This window comes from Drosophila busckii, unplaced genomic scaffold (genome assembly GCF_011750605.1).
Source record: "Drosophila busckii strain San Diego stock center, stock number 13000-0081.31 unplaced genomic scaffold, ASM1175060v1 chrUn_07, whole genome shotgun sequence".
Taxonomy (NCBI): Eukaryota; Metazoa; Arthropoda; class Insecta; order Diptera; family Drosophilidae; genus Drosophila; species Drosophila busckii.
Window position 1 is genome coordinate 175,449 of NW_022872723.1, and position 27,491 is coordinate 202,939.

The 27,491-nt window shown below is 38.2% G+C and overlaps 2 protein-coding genes across 3 annotated transcripts in view; one reads left to right on the top strand and one right to left on the bottom strand.

The window, feature by feature from the left end:
• LOC108607692 overlaps positions 1-14,958 on the bottom strand; it is a 42,511-nt gene extending 27,553 nt beyond the window's left edge. Inside the window, 1 exon segment of the mRNA XM_017998673.2 lies at positions 14,473-14,958. Coding sequence (XP_017854162.2) covers positions 14,473-14,886 — 414 coding nt within the window. The 5' untranslated portion in view covers positions 14,887-14,958.
• LOC108607693 lies at positions 6,348-7,857 on the top strand. 2 transcript variants are annotated; one of them, XM_017998676.2, is made up of 2 exons: positions 6,348-6,778; positions 6,851-7,857. In XM_017998676.2, the coding sequence occupies exons 1-2, from the start codon at positions 6,425-6,427 to the stop codon at positions 7,781-7,783; spliced, it is 1,287 nt and encodes a 428-aa protein (XP_017854165.1). In that variant the 5' UTR covers positions 6,348-6,424; the 3' UTR covers positions 7,784-7,857. The 2 variants fall into 2 exon arrangements, with proteins under 2 accessions (XP_017854165.1, XP_017854166.1); XM_017998677.2 differs by having other exon boundaries at positions 6,854-7,857.
• Positions 14,959-27,491: the final 12,533 nt, after the last annotated feature.

Here is a 27,491-nt window from a genome sequence, read left to right on the forward strand (position 1 = left end):
TCGCTTTCGTAATTCTCACAAAGTGCACTTTACCCAACACTCTCCTGCCTAATTGATTTACTCCCACACCGGTTTCTCATTTCAGCTCGTGTATTTTTTAATCCCTTCCTCATTTGTGCTGTTCTTCGTTGATTACGTTGCATCTTATGCACTCTTTGCATGCTTCTTAATCACTTCCTGCATACTTATGCCGGCGACCACACCCAATTAATCAAAAATTCAAACCGGTAAAATGCCTTCACGCGATATCGTTAGCCAGATAACGCCAACGCTTCCTCAAAACTGCTCCAACACCCAAATCATTGCTCACAGCTTGATAAGCTAATCAGAAGAGAAGCAGAGACTAAAAGCTAACACTAAATTGATGAGCGTTCTTTACTAAGAAAACTTGGAATTGCAAAAGTGACTTAATATTAAATTTGTAAACTTACTGAGGTCTGTGGGTTCGCACTTACCTAGAAAAAGCACAAACAGAAATAATAAATGATTAATTATCGCTGAGTCAGTAAGCAGTTCTAAATTATTTATATATGGTATACTATACTATAGTAGAGTATGTGTGTGATTCAAATATGGAATTCGAAAGTTGTGTATACCGCTCACCAAGTGTTTTAGGGTGAAGCTTAAAAGCAGATATGTAGACGATAATTATTTCTAATTAGGATTTCTTTACCAATTACACATCCGATAACCAAACTGATAAAATTGCTTTACATCGGCAGCTATAAGACGCCGCAGCCTTAAGATAAAGGCAGTAATGAGTTCAGCGCTTCCGGCAAGTGACTTACTCAACGAACAAATTACAAAATGCATTTCTATAGAAAACAATATGTTTGGTTCATTTGGAGTTGAAGTTGTGATGTGATACGTTAGCTGTTATTAACATTATCATAAAATATTATTTGTTTCGTCGGCTGCATTTGTTGTTTTTATACGACTTTCAATTCACATTTCATTTGTGATATGGCAGCAGCTGCATTTGGTGTAAATAACATGCAACACATTGACCCTGACTGTGGCAACACAAGGCGGCGGCATTGTTTGGCGCCTGTAATTCGTAGGCTAATTGCTCTGGGGCATCGATTTGTTGTCTATTTCGAAAGGCGGAAGACTTGGGCCTACCACGCTTTGTCTGCAGACTCGTTAATAAGTTGGAGTTGAACCTAGATTAATAGTGTTTGACAGCGCGACACACAAGTTGTCACCTTACCAAAATAAGAAAACGCTTTAAAACTAGCTTCGAGTTATTGGCCATATTTGGTTAGCCTGCGCAAATAAGGCTAAATATTTTTAGTGGCTCAAGCGCGTGGCCAAAAAACCATTTCGTCTGTTGAGAACAGCAAAAATTTGCTTAAGATTTTGGCTGAGCTGTATGTCATTTGTCGCTTGTTGACTTTGAATGTAAGTTTTTTTTCTTTTTGGGTAAGCTATGCGTATACGCAATCTTATCTTATCTGCTGCAGCAATTTGTGTTGAAATTACGTCACTAAGGCGCCATAGAAATATCTCCCGGGCACAAGAGAGGTCTCGGGCTCGGGCTCTGGGTGGGTCAAGCATTAAACAATTAGCGGTTGCCGCATGTGGGAGTTGCAACAAAGAGGGCGGCTGCATGCTTATGTAAACTTTTAAGTGATTAAGGTCAGGCTGCTAATTAGAAGACCAATAAATGAAACTGGGTGAGCTGCAGCTTAGAGAGGTCTAAGGTGTAATATACATGACGGCATTACTGAACGGAAAGTTCTTAAAGTCAAGTTAAAGTGATTTTGTTTTGACTTTAATTAAATACGGACGATATTGCAACATGTGGCTGGCCGCATTTCAATGCGATGTCCATACAACAGTTATTGACAAAAAGTGCAAAAAACGTAAAATTAATATTAGCATTGCATTCATGACAACGCTGCAATGTTGCAACTACATGTGGTGTGGGCTCGGAAACGGAAATATCAAACAATTGGCTACATCCAACTGATCCCTGCGAGGCACTAACGAGGCGTGGCCGAGAGGCCGCTGACATTTTCCATAAGGCACAATTGCATGTGTGTGCAATGCACAAAAAGTGAAAATAAAGGAAACGCAAGGAAAAACAAGTGGAAAAACCCAACTCCTTTGTCCTTGCAGCGAACAGCTGGCAGGACTAACAGTACAAGTTCCTTTGTGGAATCTGTTGAAAATGTAACTTTGCTGACTTGATTTTTAGTGCTGATTTATATAGCAAAGCCTGCGGGCATATATTGAATATAAAATATGATTTTAAGCTTGCTAAGAGATAAATGAAATGACATTGTATTGAATTTTTCATATACACAAGTATGTATGCCCATATATATAAAAGCAAAGAAGTTGCCGCCGCTTAGGCTCTGCGCTTTTTTTCACTTGGCAATAAATCGCATTTTTTATATACACACATAGATAGCTGCTGATGCGGCTGCATTATGTATGACTATCATGAGATATATATATATATTTATATATATATATATATGCATGTGTATAAATTCTCTTTGTGGCTTTGCCATTTTTGTTATTAATGCGGCGCATGCCCTGCGGCGGCTTTTGTCTGTGCAACGAGCCTCGCTGGCAGGCAGACAGGCCGACTGGCAGTCAGGAGAGAAATCGAGGAATCGAGGAACCTGTTCAGCCCAGAAGGCAATCACGCTAAATATTTTTATTCGCCTGAAAATCGAATTTTATAGCTAAGCGTACAGCGGCTCTATAAAAATAAAAGCCAAACAAAGCAAAAGCCAAAAGCATCTTTTGATTGATATCGCTTAGGCATATTTTTATGTAAGTCAAACGCAAATTCATTTACATTTTTTATCAGCTGTCTGCATATGCCGCCATAGCTTTGCCATAATTAATAGCCATGTGCTGTTTACTTGAAATTGTTGCTGATTATCTAGTCAAGAGCAATTGTTGTTGCCGCTTGGCTAAATATTTACTACACAACACAACACAACTTAATTATAGACTGACGAATCACCGAAAGTTTCTATAGAATTTTTGACTGTGGCTGCCAGCTGCGGTAGCTTGGCTTGTAATTAAATGCTTTGATCATTTAAGTCCAAATAGGCTTGAAATGATTTTGTTGAGATTATATAATCGAATAACTAACCAAAATTTATTTTTAAAATTATTTACAAGCTGCCAATTCTAATTTTTGTCTGATTTTATCGGTGTTGGAACCCTTCTGACGGCCTTAAAGTAATGATTGTAAGCTCACATAATTTATCAATATTATTGTAAAAGTCGCACATTTCCACTCATTCAAAAGCCCATAAACAAAGACATAGATCATAAAATAAACCAAGTTATTATCGTAGCCAGTAGTCTACCGTTGAGTCAGCTCTCTAACCGCTTTACAGAATATTCGGTTGATGGAGGTTCTTTTACTTTTTGAGTGTTCATTAAATGGGAAAGTAAGTTTTCGCATGTTCTACTTGACAGTTGGAGGCATCAGCATTTCAAAATGAAATTGAAAATTAGAGTGTGCGGACGACAAGCGAAACAGACACAGACAGCGCTCATTAAGTGCTGGCGATGACGCTGACTGTGACTGCGGTTGGGATTAGGAGCGAGAGAGAGAGAGAGACGAAGGTTGCTTCGGCTTACAACTGCGAAACCGGTTGGGGCAACTTGCCGTGAGGCAACATGAGCTGGCTACGCATGCGCCGGAAAACCTGTCCAGCGATTTGCTCTGCAACCAAAAGACAATATAATGGATGGAAGCGAGAGAGTGGCATCCACACAGCCTCAATGGCGCATCAATTATGTTAATGAAGCTTTGAATGTGTCTCTGATATTGAAAAACTCACATACAGGTTTTCTTACAAAACCATTATACTAATAATGAAGCAAACAGCCGGCGAGGCTCGATCCGACCCGGCCCGAGCCGGTTTTCCTCTATTGTTAGTGGGGCTTAAAGCTGCTGACCAGCTGACTATGCGATCTGAAAACCGACACAACAATGTGGCAGCGTTTAAGACTAATTTGCATATGGCAACCTTTTTGGCAGCGAAGCTGAAAAGTCTCAACTGGATTGCCCACACCTTCGTTCAAGCCCGTTAGTGTCATTTTCACAGCCTCTAAGTGTGTATTTGAATTTTTCTTGGCTAACGAGCGCTGCTTATGCCTCATGGCAACTGTGACCCTGAGCTGATTTTTTCTATAGCTTAAGAGCAACACGTAACCGACTTAGCCGACAAGCAAACGTATGCATGTAAGTCTGGTAAGATTTATGCACCATCTAAGCCATTTGTGGTTAAAGCTAGTATGTGGATAAATATCAAATCTAACACATCAATCATATATTCATATTTATAAGCTTTAATACCCTACAAATGTTTGCAAACTTAACGAGCTTTTAATTAAATGCTTTTTTATGTTGAGAATATTTGAATAATAAACATAGCGAAATTTACTAATTCTATATTTATCAATGACTTAATTTGATTCCGCAGACAAAACGATTTTTAAGCTGGCTAAAAAACTTTCCTAAAGTTTGCTTTCATAGAAATATATCAGTTCTTGGGAATTTCTGTTTAGTCACTTGGAATTTTTCATTATAAATTAATCGAAAGTGTCTGATAATGGAATAAGTATAAGATACTAAAATATAAAGTGTAACTTAGCATGCATAAACTAATTTCTGTTCAGAGTTGGGCTTGCAACGCTGAACTTGCAACGCTTTGGTGAAGCCGCAAGTGCTGAAGGTTTATGCTGATGATGATTATGAATTTTATGACTTTATGCAACGCTGAGCTTCTGATAATGTTGCTTTGTGAATAAAATATTTGTTTTGTGTTTCTGTTTGTGTTTGTGGGGTGAAGTGACTTAAGTAAAGGCAGGCAGATTTAAACTAAAACTTATCAATATTTAAACCAACAAACCAGGCAGCAACAGAGTGCAAAAGAAAACTTAGGTAGCTAGTTGTATATATGATAGTTGACCAAAACCAACTGTAACTGTAACTATTTACTAGTGCAACCATAACCATGCCAAGAAAGGAAAAGAAAACTAGAGAACGATTTTTTTGTTTTGTTTTTTTTTTTTTTTTTGCCTACCATATCGGGCCTGAAATGTATTTGTTGCGTATACATGGAGCTTTTGAGTGAGGACGTCTTTTCCGGAAATAAAATGCATTTGCCAGGCAACGTTCCTTTTGTTGTTGATGTTGCTGTTGTTGTTGTCGTTGCTGTTGTTGGTATGCCTGCTGTCAGGTGATGATGGCCAACGCCCACGTCCGTTTTCTGAGCTGTCAGACTGTTCGTGGAGTTGACTTTGGAGGCGTGCGAGAGGCGTTTCATATGCGTCCACATTTGATGCCAAGGCGCTACGTCTTTCTATACATTTTGTAGTAGTTTGTGGTGGTTGTTTGGGAGTGAGTATTTTCAAATAATATTGTTGTTGTTGTTGGGACAGCAGAGAATGTAAAAGTGTAGGGTAGGGTGTACGAAAAATAAAGTAGAAAACAAATCGCAATTTAATTGAATTGAATTTGGCCAATTTGTGGTATAACCCAATTGAGCAAATTATAAATATGTATATTAATTTAGTAACTTTTAATTTGTTTAGAGTAAAATCGTTGCGTTGTTTGCTTAAGTTAACATATATTTATTTTTCTATTTACACAGCTCGTTGCTAAGCCAAGTGCACACGCACTCAACTACTTAACACGCAGACACAGACCCCCTCCCCTTTTATGGCAACACTATTAACACACCAAACCCCCATTCCCCACCCCACCCTCCGCACAACATTTATGATGTCATGCAGTTAAGCCGCAAACGCCAACGCGCTTAACAACCACAAATTTAAATTCGCATTTTTTGCGCTTACTTACAGTTTACTCTTTCCTTTGTTTATTATTTTTAGTTGCTACTTATTTGTACTTAGCAAACATTTATGGAGTGAATGATGTCATTTAACAATTCGATTCAATTTGATAAGAGCTAAAACACTCTTGATAAGCAATTGTTGCCGTAATTTTTCAGTCTATTGTAAATTAACTCACATTTGTTGAGGTAGTCGAGACTAGTTTGTCGATTGAGTCATTTTATAAATATTTAAAGGGCATTCGTCAACAATCAGAGAAGACTATTTGGTACACTTTGGTAAAGAATATTAGAACTCACGTTTCAATGGATTTGATTCGAGCTAAGAATATTAAGGGAAGCAATGATATGTTGACGTTTTCTCTATAATCGTTGTATATAGAAGTGTGTGTATATTGATTGGAAATGTTGTCTGTGATTCAAAGTCTGCCTAAGGCTGGCTACGTCCAGCTTGGTGGGATAAAGTATTGTAATCAAAGTAGCTATGTGAATCGACTGATTTTTTTAAATACAAATATACATAGAAAGTAGGGTTAGGCTTAAGTAGTTTTAATATATTTATAGATTTAGATCATTGTATTTGTGGCGTTATGGACATAGCGCTGGACAACTTAAGTGACTTTTCGCGTGTGTCCGATACCGATTCAAGTGGTTGCAGTTTCGAGAGGAGAGTCAATACAACTCGTAGATCGAGTGAATCCGAATTTGGCGCAAGTGAAGCCGAAAATATTGATGCCAAAATCAAAACCACTACAATAGGGAAAACATTTACAGACGAGGACTACATCAAGGGCACCATAAAGGCCGAGGTGCCTCAACGATCCTTATTTACATACGTCAAGCATAGGAATAAAGTGTGGACGGTGGAGAGTCCTGCTGGACGCACGCCTTTGAGTGAAGTAGTGGAAGAGATGATAAGAGAGAACAAAGGTGCCTATCTCAAGGTTAGAATTGGTCAGCGCTGCTTTGACTGCATACCCACTTTATATAAATGCTATTCGAATTGGTTTGCACAGCAGGATCCGTTCAGAGAGGACTTTATCTTTGCACCTAAGGATGTGCCCGCCGATGGCTTTGAATCCATAGACAAGTGGCTGCGGCTGAAGACTTGTATTGCCCCCAGGAACTTGCCTTTGGCCATGCAGGCAGCCAAGCATTTGCAAATGGATGTGGTGGAGGAGCATTGCTGGCAATGCTTGGATAGCAAGCAGATCTGCAATAGGCTAGCATTCGAGCTATATTTAATAGCTGTCGACCTAGAGCAGCTGGACAAAGTGCGCACATTGATGCTGAGGCGTGTGCAAGGCTATTTTCTAGCTCTAGTGGGTACCCAACAGTTTCTGGACCTCAGACTGCGAGAGCTGCGGCTGCTGCTCTCCTCCGATGCCTTGGGTGTCAACTCTGAGATTGAAGTATTCTATGCGGCCATGCGGTGGGTTAGCGCCAACTCAGACACCAGACTATACCAAATGAAGGAAGTTTTGTCCTGTGTGCGATTTCCCTACATGCCCATGGCGTTTCTCTTTGGTCTGCGTACCATAGCTGGAGAGCTGGATGAGCGGGCTATCATAGGTCCGGACAATGTGCTGATGCACTTTCTGAACGATCCAGATACGCCCAAATTGCTGATGGATGCCGTGGCCTACATAAGCGTGCACTTTCTGGAGAAGATTGGCGATGTCGGCGATGTCAGTAATAAGTCAGTGATACTGCCACGCCATTGGATCTATGATCCCAAGTGCTCGTATCACATGGAGACACTCATCTACCCCTATCAGCATCACTTTACGCTCAACGAATTCATTGATTACATTCGGTCTATTCAGCATGATTGGCAGGACGATAAGGCAGAACTACGCATGCGAGAAGTGGCTAAAGATTCTGCCTTTCAACTATTACCTCTTTTTCAGGACAAATTCAAGAAGCGGGACGATGGCGGAGACGCATAAGCGAAGTGTACAATCATTTTAAATATATACAAAGCATTCACATCTCTTGTTTTAGCTCATTTTGAGCATGGAATAATGATTTGTCTAAGAAGAGAGCGGAGTATCCTCTATCTATTCAGGGTTACCTTAAGTTAGGAGTGGCTGGGAGGGTTAATACCTTCTCCTCGCTTAGGTCCACATGATCTTGAACATTTCCATTCGCACCTGAACGACCAACTAGATACCACAAAAATTTCAGAGTTTAATTAATTCCTGTTTCGGAAGAAAAAGTGTTATGACATTTCTTCTTCTTCTACACAGTTCCAACTTCTAGCCTGTTTCCCATGAGGAATCCATATAGTGGAGTAAGGTGAAGTTCGATTGGGACTTAAGTTAGGCCATGTCTGTTCAGGGTTGCTCCTGAAACTATCGATACTCGGATGATCAAAGAGTGAATGTTCCACCTTGAGCTTGAAACGTAACCATCGGCTCTACAACAAACAAATATTCAATAGCAAAACGAAGCAATCTCAATGGTCTCCCCTACTCATGAGTAATTAGTCATAGTCATAACCCAGTGCGGTCAGTATTGTGTTTAAACAAAAGTTTTGCCCTTGTCGCTAAATACTAACACTGTTCGCTCGAGTAGACAGAGAGAGTGAGAGAGAGAAAATCAGTTAGAAAGAGAGAGAGAGCTGCGCGCCATAAAAAAAAACAATTTCCGTTAGTCATGCAAACAGTTGTGAGCCTGAAAATATAAAAAAAAAATGTGCAACACGGTGGCATTTGGCAAGTGCAGCAGCAACAACAACAACAATAACAAAAGCGAACGGAAGCAATGCGAATGGGCACAACAATTGCCCAGATTAAGTACATACTATATAGAATGTCTGCTTCTTAGCTTTATTTGCCATTTATAATCTGGCTATACCATAGTTGAAACGACACCACTGTTGTGGCATTTAGTTATTGTAATTGCTGTAATTGTTGTTGCCTATGTTGCCATGACCCACGCTGCCCCGGCGTCGACTGCAGTTAGTTACATGTCAAGTATTTGTTGCTGCTGCTGCTGCTCATAAACAATTCATTAAAACGGGAAATGGCAATTAAAGCCTATACTATGGCATATTTGTATGAGCATATGTATGTCTGATATGAAATTATATACACATCAACATATTGCCAAAGCATGTGAAACGAAAAGGAAGTTAATGCCGGGCTTCGGCATCGGCCTGGGCTTCGGCGGTTATGAAAGAGGTCAACTCGCAAGTACAACGCATATTAAAAAAATTGTTCAAATAAATATTTATAAACAAGCGCCCTGCAGTACTTGCAACGCAGACTTTAGCAGGTTGCTCATGTGAATCAAATGCTAACCGAGTTACACACGCACACACACACATATGTTGTAAACATTGATTGCAATGCGGCTGCTAAGATATACATCATCTTCCCCTTCGTCTGCGCCTTGAGGTTGCATCGACAGTTGTTGCCATGCCTCGTTGAGTGCTACTTGCGTGGGGTGGGTGCAGGGCCGGGTGCTGGGCGCTTAACTCAATTGCATGTGCAGCATTCAAGATTGCTCTGCAGCTTCGCAAGCTGTGTGCAACACAGAGCAGACTAGTAGATACAAATAACATCTGTGGCATGCAACACGTTGATGTAATATGCAAATTTTATGCTCTGCCATTGTCTAAATCTTTTGTTTTTCTTTGCTTCCAAAGAAATTTGCAAATGTCGAAATCCACGCCAAGGAAATTGTCGTTGAAATAAGGAAACTGTTAAGTGCTAAGGGAGACCAAGATAGAGAGAGAAAGAGAGAGCAAGCATATGTGTAAAGCTCTTAGCAAGGGAGCTAAGATATATTATAATTTGTCTTTTATTCTTCAGATTGTCTGTCAAAGTTCACATTTTGCCGTTCCCTTTCTTGAGTCTCATCTGCTCATAGCTAAGTGCAATATTTTTGGGTCAGCCTCTTCTCACTTTGCCGGCACTCTTTATCAATTTCACCCAATTTACATTTAGTCTATATAAAAATTAACACACTGCCCACCAAATGCAATCTATCAAAGTGCATTAAAAAAGAAGCTGAAGCTGAAAATAAAGACGAGAAATAAAAATTGCCTCCCTCACGTATTTTTGGTTTCGGTTGCGTTTTATAGGTCAAAAGTGCCACAGACGCTTAATTGTGATATATCACTTTACATAGACTGAAAGAGAGAGAGAGAGAGAGAGAAAGAGAGAGGGACAGAGAGAGAGAGAGAGAGAAAGAGAGAGGGACAGAGAGAGAGAGAGAGAGAGAGAGAGAGAGAAAGAGAAAGAAAATTAGCGGGGAAAGAAATGAGTGCAACGGAAAAAATCGAAAGCGTTTCCGAAGCTTGTATGAAGAATTGCTCAACACTGAAGTTCAATTATCTAAATATTTAAGCTTTGAAGTTGACTAAAATTTCAAAATAAAAGCTTTAGTATCTATAGAAATAGATGCGTTTAACGAACGTAATTTCTATTGTTATAATTAAACTATTTTTTTAATAATTATTATACATAACAATTGCCATTGCATAATAATCTAGATCATAATGAAAAGTATTTCTAAGCACCAATTATACGGAATTCTAAATATAACTTGACAAACACTTGCTTTCCCCTTAGACACGGCAATTATGACCCCATAAATTGGCTCATAAATAGCAACACCCTAACAAATAAACAAGAGAAATATCAAATAAAATAAAAAGACAAAAATAGCCGTAACAGTAAACTAGCAAACAAAACACAAAAAAATGGGCAAAGGTAAATAAATAAATTTTTGGGTTAAGGCAAAACTGCAACTGGGGTAATTTGAGTTGCCGAAATTGCCGCTGAGCACGCATCCGAAAATTGTTAAATAAACACCCAAATCTTATCTGCAAAGTCAAAAACATTGAGAGACAAATAGAGAGACAGAGAGAGAGATAGAGAGGCAGAGACCCATTAGCCCCACTAAAAGTAAACTAAATGCGCCAGCGAAGCAGACAAAAGCTAAAGCAAAGTGACACGCAAGAAATGCGTAAAAATAAAAAGCTAGAGACACACACACATACCTATACACATGTGTATATATGTATCTATGTATGTATATGTGTCTATAACCCTCCCCATGCAACGGAATATGTTTTCATTCATAAAGCGAGCGAGTGTAGCAGCAAAGAAACTTCAGCGAAAAATATGCGCCACAATAAAATATACAAATAAATGGCCAGGCTTAATGCAAATAACGGGGCAACGGCAACGAGTGCGGCAGGGTTTCGAATAGGCTCATTGTCCTACTCGGCACTTCAAGCTCTCTCTCTCCACTCACTCTCTGCTCTGTCTTAGATTTCTGGCTCGTAGCCGTTACGCGAGGGAATTTCCAGCTAGCGCACCAAATGGGACACAGTAGTGCAATTTTTGGCAATTTCCAGTTGTTAGCAGCTGGGAGAGGAGGAGAAATTCAATCGGGGAAGGGCAGACCACGCCCGCTACTAAGCAAATCAAATGTGAAAGAAAACAGCAATGATTATTACATTTATTCCGTTTTTCTTAAAGCTCAAGCATTGCGGCAAAGGTGTTTGTATATATCTTCTTTATTTAGATTGAAATTTTATAAAAATAATGCATGATTTGTTTTTCACTGCCATTTTTTTTAATGCCTGTTATACTTTGGATTTGAGTCACCTAAAAATAAAAGCTAACAAAGTCAATTTTTAAGGGTGTAATTGTAATAATAGTTTAATTTATTTAAAGACTTTTATATTGCGACTAACGTTACCACCAAGTATACATATAACTGATCTAACTCATTAGCGCTAAAATTTGTTTATTTTAAAATATACGATATATTTTTATAGCATTTATAGCACAATATATAGTACTTCCAAATATTGAGACTACTTAAAAAAAATTTCTCTTTCGATTTGAATTAGAATTCTCTCTACCTTACTCTCTTTTGTTGTGTTTGTATTTAGTAAATTATCTCACTATTTTCAAGTGCTATTTACATCAAGTACTCACTCTCTATGTCTTTCTCTCTCTCTCTATCATAAATCTCCCTGACCACACATCTAAGGTCTTTGTTTGTGCTCGCTCGTTCGAGCGCGTTCAGCCGTGTAGAACACATTTTTCATTTATTTGCTGATTTTGTTTTTGCAGGTTTAAATTATATATACGGGTATACGTACATTTTTTAATTTGTTGCAAAAACAGTGAAATATGTTACATGCGAATATAAATTGTTTTGTTGTTGTTTGCGTTTCAGGCATCAAATTGAAATGCGCCAGCAAAATAAATTGACATTGAGCGTACAATTTATTGAAATTGTTTACGTGGGGGCTGCAATTGTTTTTGTTTTTCGTGGTCTATATTACAATCAGCGTTGTTTAGTTGAGGATCGTTTAAATATATTCTAACATCGAAATAGATGTTCACGAGCTCTCTCTCCCTCTCCCTCTTCCTCTCTCCTGAGGTCGTTGTTGTGCTAATATTTCTTTAGTTTCTGTTTTCTGCTCTAGATACGCAACGTTTTGGGCCCTTCTGAACACAAGTCGGCTTGCACTCGAGTGCAGCGAGGCTTGCAGACTTGGCCCAAACGGCGATGCCTGCAATTGTTGTTTGGCTTACTGGGTGTCGTACGTGTGGAGCTCTGTGGCCAGAGCCAAGTCCAGTCGCATGCTTGCTGGGCACGTACGGGCGTTTTTTCCACTGCTGGTTTTCCTGCTTTCTTTTTGTAGCTTTTGTCGAGATTTGTTGTCTACTCTGCTTGTGTTTTTGTTGCTGTTTTTGTACTGTGCTGTTTGCTTTCCATTCGAGTTGCTGGCGTTGCCTTGAGTACAATTGGCCCGGACCGGCGCTTCCTACTCATAACTCTCGGTCTCTGATTGCCGCGCGCGTTTTGCTTTGCTCATATTTCGCTTTGGGCCGGTTAACGGGCCACACACTACTTTAGGCCAATGGCTTTTTAAGTGTGACTAATTATGAACTCGTCTTAATGTCTTAAGCACTTGAAGTGCTTGGCCCCCACTGGGGTTCAATGCACCGCCCCACAAAATGTCTTTGCTCTGACCTCAAAAGCTGCGCCATCGATTTTATGTCTTGCCTAAAGTTTCGCATATTGCCGACCAGAAAGAAATACTTGGCTTATACAAAAAGTACCCGCCTGTCAAACATGCCCAGCTGCAGCAGCCAGGGCCACAGACAAAAGTGCATAACAAAGTTGCGCAAATATTTGACTGTGAGAACCTTCAGAGAAAATCTCATGTAACAATTTCTTACGACTATCAGGTAATCACTTCGTTTGGTCCACAAAAAAACTCTCAAATTGGCTAAGGGCCAAATGGAATTGAAAAGCTGCCTGATAGATGCCGGCAATTGAGGCCAATATGTTTGGCGAAAGGTAAATCGCAGCTTAGATTGAAAGGTTATTACTTTGCTTAGATAAGCAGGGATTGGTAAAGAATAAAAGCTTAACAGTAGATACAGTAGGACAATGTGTGAATATAAGCGACTTGAATTTGTTACCACTAAACTCAATTGAAAACTAAAATATCAAGGTACTTTTATATATATGCATAAGAAATAATTTTTTGAGATTTAGATTTAGGCAAAGCTTCTAATGTAATTATAACTAATATTCAATTCAATTTGAAATTAGTTAGGGTTCCAAATTAAATCTCTCATCTTTGTAGCGTACCTCCAATACTCTCACCTAATCTTGCTTACACATTTATCATAAGCTCTGGACTATAATAACTCACCGCTCAGCCGACTAAGTAAACATGTTAGGCCATAACTTTGGCAATTCTTCGAGGCTTGAGAGCCTATACCAACCATCTAACCTAACGAGCTACCTGGGCCAACGTGACAGTTATAACCGAAGCATATGCAAAAATTACGCAATGGCAACAAAGTCCAGTTTTGTGTGCTTTAAACAACGAGCCGTGTGGCCTAAAGAGATTAATACCACGCACCGACGATGAGAGCGACCGCAACAGATAGAACCCCAGAGATAACAGTGTTAACCAAAATATAATAACAAAATAAAAGCCATTTACATACACAACAACAGCAGCAGCGCAGCAAATGGATGCCATTACTATAAGGTCAGCGAAGAATTGGGGCTACATACCCAGATAATAAGTATGTCTGTCTGTTTTCTTATTTGGCTTGTAGGGAAAATGTTTTGTGTGTCACAATGTTTTTGCTCTTGCTCAGCTCAACGCTAATTTGGCGTGTCCAACAGGCATTTATCGCCGAAATTGGCAGAACGGATTCGGCAAAGGGAAATGAGCTTGGGCTATGATGCCAAAGAAAAATCTGAAAGATTCACGATTTTCGAATCATACTCGAAGTGACACCATCCCTTTGGTACCGCTGGTATCAATTGGTGATTTCGTTGGTGAAAAGAATGTTCATCAATACACCAATAGGTATGGCAAGTGCTGGTGAATTTATTGTCGATTGCTGCTGCATACGGTCTATGAAGCCTATGATCCCCCCATATTAACTTCACCAATGCTTGTGGCTGGGTTAACCAAAAAATTGTGAACCCAGCTCACAGCTAATCAGAAACCCTGTGTACTTAGCCTACAATTTATAAATCATATTTTCTTCATGCTCATGTTCTTATAGCATACTCTGCTTAATTGTAATTTATCTATGTGTTGGTGTTGGTGTATGTGTTGTGTTGGGCTCACCTTGGGATCCAATATGCTGCGCTCTAGGCTATCCTCGCGATTCATTGTGGTCGCTGTGCTGCCTGTGCCGCTACTGCTGCCCCCTCCTCCTCCTAGCTGACTGCTACGCTGGCTGCTGCGCTCGCGCTCCCGCTCCTGTTGCTCCAAGCGTAGACGTGCGCGTTCTACGCGCGCCAACGTTGGGCTGTCCAGAATGGAAGGCGCGCGGGAGGGTGGGCGCGAGTTTGTTGTTGTCGATGTATGCAGTTGCTGCAGTTGTTGCTGGAGCTGTAGTTGCTGCTGCTGCTGCTGCTGCATCGTCTCCAGCGTGGCGCTGTTGTTGGAGGAGGTGGAGCCCGGTGTGGGCGTGGCCGACGAGGAGGAGTTGGTCATTGTGACCGTTGATGTGCTGGTCGACGTGGTATGCATAAACATATGAATTTTGTATCTATTGTCTATAGTTTTTATATTTTATTTTATAGTAATTGGAGTAATTTGTATTAATTTTTCACTTTTATTTATAAACTGCAAGTTAAAACATTTTGAAATTAATTTTTAGCTAAAGTATAAACGGAAATTATTAAATGTCTGGCAAAATGCTCGAATGCTTTGCGGATTATTTTTACTTCGCTCGTTCTTCCGGCTGCACCTTTGGCCAGGCTATAATAATTTTACAGATCGTTTGTCAAGCAACACCTTGCAGCAGCCAATGGAAAGGCCAATTTCTGGTTATTTTAGTGGGGGAAGCTAACGAATGAGTGCGCAAAATGCATAAAAAAAACTCAAAAACAAAAGCAATTGCCAATAATTTTCACAAACTGGTTTCTCGAGCCAATTGCCAATGCTGGTTGCAGGTAGTTTTTACTTTCGCACAAAACAAGAAAACAACCAAAACACACACACACACTCACAATACACACAGGCACACACACATTGAGTTGGCTGCAACGCTAAAGATATAAATGTATCTTAAAGTACAATTCGTTTGCTTTGTTGCTGACGTCTTTTTTGCTTATTATTTATTTAGTTGGCGCATCGCCTTTTAGTTTTTATTATTGTTTCGTATTTTTATAGATTCATGCATTTGGCATTTGCAATGCTTAACACGTTTGTTTTGATATTTCCGCTGACCAAGCGCATTGATCATATTTATAGCACATACTTTTTCTAATTAATTTCCAATTATTGCCTTTAATTAATATTAACTATTATTGCCTGCCGTGTCGTATTTCCTCGCGATTGCCACGTTTGAAAAAACCAATTTTGTCACATAAATGTACAAAATTTTATTTTCAAATCTATCTCTTGCTTGTGTCAACGCCAAGCAAACGCGCCGAGTATCGGAATTCGTATTTTGCAAACAGCGATTTGCGTTCTCTTCACGCCATTTGCCGTCGCGCACGTCCGCTCAGGTTGAAGTTAACTTTTTGAATAAAACGGCAGAGAGGAGGAATAATCGAGATATCGCTGCTGGCCACTAGGCGATGTTTGTTCGAGTAGTGCAGAGGTAACGGATTTCAGTGGGAGGGAGCGAGAGATCCGAGCGCTGAAATGTTCGAGTTGTGTTCAGACTTGCGGCGAATGTTGCAACAAGATGCAAGCAACAGAAAGATACAATTGTATCTTAAGTCAGAATTTAAGCGCCTTTATATTTTTTAGAAATATGCTTATAAAAATTCCTAATTTTTCTTATAATTTTAAGTTTTAGTTTATTTAATAATAAAAGTTGTAGAGCAGTCTTAGAGAAAAAATAAACAGCATGGTCGCTTGGCATTTGCTTTAGGGCCTCAATAACATTGAACAGGTAAAAATAGCAGGTAAGCGTCTTTTGGGCTTAGGTGCAGCTAAGTCTTAACGCTCTTGTCGTGTGATTCGAACTTTGATAGACTCTTTCTTTCTATTGTGTTTGTAGCCGGGCGGCATTTCTTCTTATTATTTGTGTGTGTCTGATTTATGTCGTGAGACAGACTGTTGCATTTGAAATTCTTTCGATTTCAGTTCAATGGCCTACAGTTTGAGGACAATTGATGAGCTAATGCAGCCACTCTACAATAGATTTGAGTCATGGATGGGGCAGCAACTATGATTGAAACCGAAATGGTATTCTCCAAACATGATTCACACTTAAATATTTGATATGGGCATGCAAATCACGCAATTATGCAAATCACTCAACGCATCTTTTGTTTCTCTTTGAATTTGGTACGTGCCAATTTTAGCCAAACTACTTACACATATATCGCTTTGGTTACAGCCAAAGAATTTCTTTTTATTTTGGTCTTAGCTTCCAATTACCATCTGTCTTCATTCATGTTTTGCCCGAGTGGCGCCAACATAATTTTTGAAACTCAATGAAAACTTGTCGCGTCTTTTGTTCGTTTGTTGATCTGGTATTCTTAGAATTATTATACGTGTTTCTATGTTGTTTTCCCTTTTAAATTAATTTTTGGGTTTCTTGTCTGTCAAGTGGTTTGATAACTTTATAGCTTGTCTGCTTGTGTAATTTGAGTCGATTATCACAGCTCAATTAACCAAAAAAAAAAAAAAAGAAGATAATACTATAGAAATAGCTATGACTACGATTATGAAGCAAGCTTTTATTGAACGTTATCTTAAAGAGGCTTATTGCAACTCCAAGTATGTAGAAATTATTTCCCTCACCCATTTCTGTGCTACATTTCCGTTCCTTTCAGTTCTCTTCTATTCTAATTCTTTTCTTTTCATATCGTGAGGGCGTCGTCGCCAAGTTGTCTGTTTGCCATTTTGAAATCAAAGTTTCTTCAGTTTTTCTCTCCATTTCTCTATGCATATCACTTGCATTAAGTTTGCCTATATCTTTATCTTTACATATACTGCATTCGTACACGCAGCTCTATGCTTAATATTTCGTTTGTTTATCGCAAACTTTGGCAAGGCAGGAAAAGGCGCGTTTCTGTTTCTGGACTTTGGCTGGCGCTTTTTTCTCTTCTTTAGCTTTTAATTGTATGCACTTGGAGTAAGCAGATATATGTATGTATGTGTGTGTGTGTGTGTGTGTGTGTGTGTGTGTGTGTGCATTGTTGCACATTGTTTTGTATGCATGCAACATGCGACAGGCACAAAAGTGTCATTTCCTCAAAGGTTCGCTTATCATCGGCTGCACATGCTGGTTGAGTTGGTTGCCAGGCTGTCTCTTTGGTTTATTTCTGGGTTTCTTTCTTGCTGCCTGACTTGTCTGGCGATAAGCTTGTTAATCCCAGCTGAAGCCAAAGAGCAAACTGCGCTCTGATTGCCAATTGACGATAGCAACGATGATTGCAAGAATGATGTTTTATCAATTTTCATGCAAAGAGTTCAATAAAATGCAAAAGAGTTGCAAGCACAGAAACTCTCAAATAAATTGCATTCATTTTTTAATTCGCTTTGCATATGAAATAATTTACTCTTGATGCGCATTTTATTATTGTTTATTAATTTCCGCATCTACAGCTTGTTAAGCTTTTGTTTTTTAAACGTCATCATAAATCACTGATAAAAGCCATTGTATATATGCATATATATTTCGTATACAATCTTAATATGACTTTCCTCAGTGGCTGTGACTTGTGGCTGGTCATGGACTGACCAAAAGCAATTAGTCGATCAACTTGCCGGCGCTTTTAATAGAAACTAATGACTGCCTTGACACTCCCTCCCCCTTGGCCCACAGTTCGCAGTTATAATTCCAAGAAGCATGACAAACATTTCTTTTAAGGCTTCTTCTTCTGCAAATTGTAGGGGCTCAGTGTTGGGAAATTCAATCAATTAAGTCGTGCTAATAACTTAATTTGCTTTGACAATGCGCTTAATTGTGTCACAGATTAGTTACATAAATAAATATAATGAATATAGCTGCGTATACATATTAATACAGCATCATTCCATATTGAACTTGAACCAACTTTAGTCTCATCTGAATGGCCTTGCCTCTGCTCTACCTGTTTGCTTAGGCATTTGTATCAAGGTTTGTATCTCAGACTATAGTCTTATTAGAATTCGTTTATCGTCGAGCTTCATTTCAATTTGAAGAGCGATTTCGCTTATCGACACCGCATTCTTGCTCGTTTCAGTTCATTAAGATCAGTCTGATCTGGCTTACCTGCTTTTGTTTGGGCTCATCAAATTGACGCCCGAATGTCTCTCCGCTTGGCGTATCATAAAAAAGATCGAAACGCGAAACCGGAGCTTGACTCATCGAATTCCTGTGTATTCGAACGAGATATATGAAAGTCAATAAATAATTCAACAGTTTACAATTAATGATTGCTGCATTCAGATGCATATTTAATATGTGATATGAAAATATGAATAGAAATATTCTATTTTATTTCGAAAACAAAAATTAAAGCAACACCAACTAATTTTATTATTATTATTGTTGTTTTGAGTAAGAGAGAAGAGATTAGAAGGCTACTCGACATCTTAAGTGAGCCATATAATCGTTCTCAAATAAGCAAAACATTTATATCACAGATAATTTAATTATAATAAGAGAGATCATGTGAATTCTAAAAATAAATAAATATTGTTTACGACGCAACATGCTAATTTATAATTGTTAATAAAATTGCATTATGTATTTATCTACTAATTAACCTAATTATTATCGAAACACAAGTATAAACGGCAGGCATACAGTAGATACAGTTTAAAATTAAATATTATATTATTTTATTGCTTTCTCAATTTTGATTGTATACATACTTTAAGAGCAAACTGTTTTCATTATAAATTTTTTTTTTTATAAATATTAATATAAACATCGTCTACAAAACAAATTGATATGCAATAAAAAATAAAAATTACAAAATTATAATTTCATACATAATTTAAACAAGCAATTTAAAAATGTATAATTTGGAATAATACTAAAATATGCATTCGGTTCAAATAAAGTCAATCTCAACAAAAATAGCATCAAAATACTGATTAATATATAAATATAAAATTAATGTTAGATTAGATATATTTTAATATGACTGCGTTACTTTAATAATAATATATTTACTTATATATTTTCCCACCATATTATCAATCTAATTGGCCAACATATATGCCAAACATTTCTTTGCTCCTCTTCAAGTGTTATTAAGCATTAGCTTATTATATTCGCAACAGATTCAAAAATATAATAAGCAAAATTCATACAAATTGAAATACAAACTTGCCAAAAGTTGTAATTTATTTGTATATATCGAGGTTTTCGCTTAATTTATAACTTTCTCACAAATATGCCAAGCGAATATCAAATCAAAATGAAATCACACACGGCTTAGGTCTTGACAGTAGTAGTAGTAATAGTAGTAGAGGCAGATACCATATATGTAACATTTTTGGGTATTTTTTATTAAATAAGTCAATTGTTAAATAATTTTATGAGTTAGTGTATTTATCATTTGGATTATTCGACAATTATGAAAACTATTCTTTTTATTGTAAATCTCAATTATTTTTAAATTACTTGTTTATATTAATGTTCAAAAACATATTCAACTTACAAATAAAAAATGCATTTGACTATAAATAATTAATTAATTATTTCAGATGATCTGAACATAATTCATTTGAGGACTTATAAAGGTTTATTGTTTATGTAAGATATGAACAAAATATTTTCTTGTACATTTACAATTATAATTTACTTTACTTCTATGGTAGAAATTAATACTAGTTTATGCAACAACAGTCGATAAATAAACAATTAAGCAAAATAAAATAAAATAGTGAACAAAAAGCCAATTTAAGTTTCATTGCATACTTTTCAGTGCTAATATAAACTCGCTGACAAGTTTGCTTAGCACACCTCTCGGCGGGCCTTAAACCGTTATTTGAGCGCAAGTTAAAAACAAACTGCAGACGCGTGTCAAAGTGGGTCTAGACACTGAAAACTCACAAAACGTCAAGTGTAATAAATTTCAATTCATTGTTGGCACTCAGCTGAGTAATTGAAGTGCATTGAGCGCACTTATTTTAGCTGACATTAAAATATATTTTAGGAGACCGCAATGGTATTCGATATTATAGCGAGCTAACAGTATAACCTTATGACGTATACTGCATTAAAATCGTATGCTCTGTTCTTATTTACTTTTGCTAACGCAAAGCTCAATCCAAGCATCAGTCACAAGCAACTGGCGCATTCGTCGCTAATTAGTTTCCCAACAGCTGTGGGCGTATGACTTTCACCAATCATTTGCCACCCATGGCATACCAAGAAAAAAGTATTCAACACTGGCTGCAGCTTTTTTCCACCAGGTCAGAAACAAATTTCATTAACAGTTCGTCGTCTTTAGGGTTTCTAGCAAATGCTGACAAGTTCAAGTCTGCCTTTTTTCTTGTCGTTTCTCGCTGATTACATATTTTTAACGCCATTTTTGAGGCAACTCTTTCTGCTTTACCCACTCGAAAGCGCCTTAGGCTAGACCAAAACTCTTTGCCAGAGACGTCGGGTAAAAAAATTAAAAGAAATGAAGAGAATCTCAATGAAGGGGTTAACAAGCTAAATTTTATTTATTTGATGAGTTTTGCGTTTACAGCTCGCACACTCAAAGACGCATTAATGAGCGTTAAATAGAGCAGTAGAAGGAGAGTGAGGCAAAGGAAAATGTGAAAAATGCAGGGCATCGAAGACATAGACAAATGTATTGCGAAATCTTCAATAAAGAGGTTATTAAATATTTAAATAAATTGTCCTCTTTACAATTTATTAAATTCAATCTTGTTAGTCTACAAAAATGATCTGCTGCCTTTAAAAATATTTCATAAAAAGTTTTATAATTTTACAAATATAAATAAAATTTCAAGTTGAAATTGAGTAATAACGGCAGGTTAAACAGGCGTTCTATTCGACTATGAAAACTATAAAAAGAGCATAACAAGGTAGTAAAATATCACTCATGCGCAGCGTGGAACAAGCCACTAAAATGCTTTAATGCCTAGGTGTGGCCACTAAATAAACTTGCAAAAATAGCCGCATAAAACAAGACACAGTAATAATGAAAAATATATAAAAAGCAAATGCAAGCAGCAACAACCGTAAGAATGTAAACAGGTGGAAGCACTTTTCTTTCTCTTACTCTCTTTCGCTTGGGCTTTGTATTTTTTGCTGGCCACAGGAAACTAAAAAGAAAATGTATGAGGCGGCAAATTTGCGTTGAACTTGGCGAACGTTGCCATAAAAATGATTTAATATGCGTTTTATATGAGAAAAGTTTTGCAATTCATGCGCCCTCACTTGACATTTGATGCCCGACGCCAAGAATATTTTACACACTTTGCTAAAGTAGCGAAAACTTTAAGGAATGCAGAGTTAATTATGCAAGCCGTAGACTAAACCAGCCAGAACGTCAGTTGACTTGCGTAAATTAAATCAAATTGAATTTAAACTTGCTACTGTTTGCACGCTTCTATTCGATTGAGCTGCCACTTGTACCAAATGTGATTACAATGGCTGGCTAAAGATATATCTAGGCTATATCCCAGCTTGTGTATCTAGGGAATTATTCATGTCACTTGCCTGGGCAAAGTTGCCCATGACATAATCAGCGGCTTTGTTGTTGTCACAACACAAAAGGCGGCGCGCAAGTAAAAAGTTTGTGCTTATTGAATTTAGTGCAAAGTGTAACAAAATTGAAATTCCAGTGCTGTTCAGCTGACAAAGTAGCTGCGAAGCGCCTCAGAGCTTGGCATACCATGCGTGACAAAAAAAATAAAAAGCTACGCTAGCATATTCTACATAATTTATAATAATGTTTCATTATAAGCAGCAGCAGCAGCTACCACTGCAGTATCCAACTTATGTACTTTGACCATTCAAAATTTGTAATCCTTCGCCAGCTGTCAAAGCGTCTCGACTTTGCGCTTTACTCTTTGCAGCTTTGCCATGTAAATCGAGGAGTGCTTAACTATGTACAACTTGTATGAATGATGTATACCTAGCAGGCGAAATTATCATAAGCAAGCACTGCTGGCAAGAGTTGCTGACGGAAAATAATGCAAAATAGTTGCCCGCAGCTGCGACTCTAGCCGAAAAACTGACACTTGACATGTGACAGTGGCAGCCAGACAATAACAATAACCGAAAAGCAGCCACAACAAATACTTAATAATTTGCAAAAGTTTTTAGAGTGAAGAAAGTCAAAATAACAGAACAGAGCAAGTATGGGAAACTATAGGAATGCGTAAAGTCTGTTAATTAACAGCGGCGAAGCCAAAGAATTTGCAAGATAAATTTTGAAAATTTGAAGGCCTATTGCAACAAAATCTTTTGTTTTTGCGTCTCTCAAGTTTTTATTAAGGCATAAGCTTCAACATTACCTCGCGTATCTCTAGAGAAAATTTAAAATTTAAATTAGAATTGAAATGTTAAAAAGCCCGCGAGTCAAAGACAGTGGCAGTCTGTTCGGCATGTCGGTGATAATCCAACCAGACCTAAGTAAGCAGCAGGCATCAAATGCAAGAGCGACAGCATCGATACATTCATCTACAAGAACGTTAGAAAGTTTTTTGACATAAAATAAATAAAAGGAGAGAACGGAAAACCGCCAGACTGGTAACAGACAAGAGCGAAACATTGCCTGGACAACTGATGGAAAGGAATGCATAACAAATAGCAGTACAAGCCAATAAAAGCAAACGGAAGAGACGAAGAAGGAAAGATGTCTAAAGCTGTGCGACAACCGCATGATAATCAAATTCAAATAAGGCAGCCATTGAGACAAACAGCCAAAAAGTCAGACGCTCTTGAATTTGAATGAAAAAATTTTGTTTAAAAAATCTAACATTTTTGTAAATTCTTTTGCCGAAATAAAGAAGAAAGTGTGTTGATAGGTGATATAACTAATATATAATATATATAATTATAATTAGGCTATTATTTTTTTCATATTTCTATAAAAAAAAACTCCGATCAGTTTTATTCCAAAACAAATTAGAATAAGCTATACTCTCATCTAAAAAATAATATAAAACTATTGGGCCTCGCTCCAGACCCTAATCTCTTCGCGAGCTCCATCAACCCCCATTCACTTTGGATTAAAAGTATAGGAAAATTATAATTCATTGTGAAGAAGTTTTTTTTCTTAAAATAGAAAACATAAAAAATCGATTGTATATAAACTACTAGAAAAAATGAAATAAGGGTCAGTCGTATAGTTTTGCTCACATATGCATGTTTTGATTTTATAAATTAATTAGCGAACTAAGAGTCAGTTTATATTAAGCATTAAATAAGTAAAAAGTGTGTGGGTAATTAAGCAGTAAACAACTGAAGAAAAATATCAAAAGACTAGACTGGACTGCTGTCTAGCTTTACACGGTATTGTTGCACACTAGACTGAGCCTTAAAAATAAAAATCAAACCGCCGGTCAAAAAGAATAATTCCTTGACACGAAAACAAGTCAAAAAAAATTTGGGGCCGATCGGATAATTTTCAATAGTCGAGCTCTTGCTCCAAAGTTTGTTTTTTTGTTACAATTCAAAAGATAAATTGTATTTGCCTAGCTATTGTAAAAAAAATTTTTAATATTTAGAAACATATTTAAATAAGAAATTGGTTCTTAAAATTAAAATGCAGCTTGACATAATTTGTTGTGCACCGTTATTTGGAAGGTTACCTAAAACGTGTTTCAATAATAAAAGTTAAAACCAGTACCAGACATTCATTTAAATCTTCTACGCATTTATCCACAAGTTTATTGTATAACATTAGCTTCATTCATTCAAATTAAACAACAACATGGAACTGATATACAAAGTGGCATTTGAGTATTAGGCAAAGGGGCGTAAAATTGAAGCTTAGGACTTTTGCAGCTGCAGCATTGCAATTGTTGTTTGCCTGCAGCTATTTTGACACACAGTTAGATAAGAGACAGAACTCAAGCTCACCTGTCCTGGCTTGCCTTGTCTAGCTGTAAGTATATATAGTTGGCTCTTAGGCTCTTGAGCTCTACATAAATCGTTTATGCCAAACTACAAACAGTAAACTGACAAAGTGCAGTTTTAATCAGATTTGTGCAGCCATTTTGATGGCATTGTCTGCAGGTTAGCAGACAGATCTGGCCAGGTCATAAATAGCAATTTGGCGAATGCAAAAGTGCGCACGTTTCCAAGCTCATTTGCTCATTTGCTATTTTGCTGGCCAGCATGTCGCCAGGCATTTTGGCCATTCGCCCATTTGTCCAATTAAGTGCGTTTCAACAACTTTGATTGGCAGGAGTCTGGATCAGGTATCGATTAAAAGTTGAAAGGGGTTTAATAAATTTAATCAGGCTGCTTTGAAGTTTTTGCATGCATGAACAGTTAATTTAATTTGCGATGCCAATGTGATTTTAGCTTTACGGCATTTGGCTTTCGGTTTTCAGTTTTCCGTCGCAAATGCACTTGTGCAACGCCTTTAAATATGCATGTTGCCTCTAATGGATTTTCAGCCAAGCGACCCTGGCACAAATTACATTTGGGCCAGCGACGAAAATAAGAAATCGATAAATAAATTCTTGAGCGCACAAATTCTCGACTGGAAATAAATTCATTTCTTGCTTTGAAACTTAACGGAAAAAACTTATTGGGTCAATGTCGTCGGCTGGTGTGACAATAATTTATGGTTTGGCTTCAGCATGACCACAAGTCGGACAACCCTTGGGGTTGTCTCTGTTTGAAGTTCCTCTTTTTTTGCAAGGAACGTTTGTAAAAAGTGCAAGTAAAGATTGTGTGAGAGGAAGAATATTTATAGAGACACTTAATTTTGTTTAATTTTTGTAAAGTGTAAATAAATTCCAGCAAACATTTCTACTTAAGCTTGCAATTTAAAGCTCTTCGCTGAAAATACACGCACTTTATCAAAAGCTTGCTATTGACACACACAGCCCCTCACTAAGCCCAACTAGCCATAAACCACCCCCGCAACACCCCCGCTGGGAGCACATAAAACACAAAACGGCGAAGCTTCTGCAAACAGCACCAGAAACCCTTGAAATAAGCTTCGACATGAAACACTTGACTGCTTGACCCAAATTTGACAAGATTTTCGGTTTTTTTGACCAGTCGCCAGGATCAACGCGTCCTGCTGACGTCAAGTGTCAACAGTGCAGAGTCAACGCCAGCAATAGTACAAGAGAAATGTTTTAAAAATTACAACACGTACGCAATTTTGGCCTGATACACATAAAATAGGCATAAAAGGCAAAAGCAGGCGCCTGGACTGGGAACTATTGAAAGCTAATACATAAGTTATACTCTGAATTTATAGGCGCATTGCAGTAAGAGCAGCGGCAAGGGTTAGGGTCAGGCCTTATCGTGACTCTGACTCTGACTCTGACTTCTGCAAACGGAGCCCTTCCATATGGTAGACAAACCTCTGCGCTCCAATAATTGCTTGACGCTGCCCTGCGCAAGGAAGCACAATTGCTGTGCAAGTGTTGAAATCTGCAGATTTTACGCGCATTGATACATTCTTGACGCGTTCCAGCCGCTTCTCCTCGGGCTAATTGGCCTCTCGAGATCGCCATTGCCACCTTAGTCATTGAATAATTAAACAGATTCTGCCTGCCAGCGGAAAATTCAGATAAGTGAACCTGCTGCCATACCTCCACCGCCCGACGCTCCACCCTGCACCCACTACCCAACTCCCTCCAACTGGAGGTTTAGGCAAGCACGTAGCGCATTTTAGCACACTATTTAAGCAGTGCCGACAAAAAGCCACGCGGCGACTACAAAATGTGTCAATTTGGTCTCCAGCATTAGTTGAGACATACCCTGTAGAGAATGAACGACTCTTGCTGTGTAATCGGCTGTAGGCTGTAGGGTATGGCAATAGCAACGACTGTGGCTATAACGTGCTTACATTAGCAATAAAACAGGCTGTTTTTGCTGAAATTGAAGCTCGTTGCAGCAGCTGCCACGCCCCCAACCCCAAACTCCTCACGTACGCATTGCCACAGAATTTTTGGATGAGTAGCTGTGAATCCAAAGCGAAGGCTGCGCTTGGTTAGGCAGACAATAACTATAATTGTCGCATCAGCGTTTTTAGCTCTGTCTGTGTGCGTGCGCCTTAAAGTATGCAGTAAAAACGTCAAGTCATTGCAGAGTAGGAGCGCCGGAGCTGAAGCTAGCTCTGGGGTTGGGGCTGACAAAGCAGGCGCCAGTTGGCAAAGAACTTCCTTACTTACACAGAGACAAGCCCAAAATGCCCCACATGAGACTAACGATGATCACGACTATAGTCCTAATATCGATGTTGTGTCCTATCGTCCGCTTGTGCTGTGTGTGCTGGCTGGACATCATAGTTCGCGATCATAAAACAATTCTTAAATCCTTAATAGTCATAAGTGGCCGAGTACGCTGTTTGAGCCAAAAGCTCATCAAACAACAACTACACTCTGAACAGCTAATGTGCATTGATTAAGATTGGTAAGTCCAAATGGGCAAAGGTTATCTACAACTCAGCACATTCGCTTCTAAATTAAATAATTTTAAGTGCTAAATAATTTTAATAAATAGATTTTAAAATGCTTACATCTGTTGTAAATAAAATCAATATTCAAGTGTTTACTTCCACACACAGTCATGTGGTTGCTCTTCGGAGGCTTTTGCTTACGCCTTAATTAACTGAAAAGCAAGTAAGTTCGCCATGCTCTGGATATTGTTGAAAATTTGTAAGCAATACCGGACCCTCGCCCTACCCCCATGCCCCAAATGTTTTGTCCTGCATGGGAAAACATTTTACTTTACGAGAAAACATTTTAATCTAATTTAACACACTTTAGATTTATATTTGCTTAAATAGAAGTTATCTAAGTGGCACGTGCCAGGACTACGCAAAAGCACAGCTGGAATAGCAACAAAAAGGAGAAAGGCAAGCCAAATACAGCAGTTGGTCAGCTACAAAGTCAGGGGACTAGTCTTGGCCATGGCCAACAAAGGACACCCCAGACGCATTTTTATTATAGTTTATTTCTAGCGTTTGCTGTAAACGTGGCAAATGCAATTTCCGAGTGCATTGTACCGAATTGTGAAATGCGGCAGC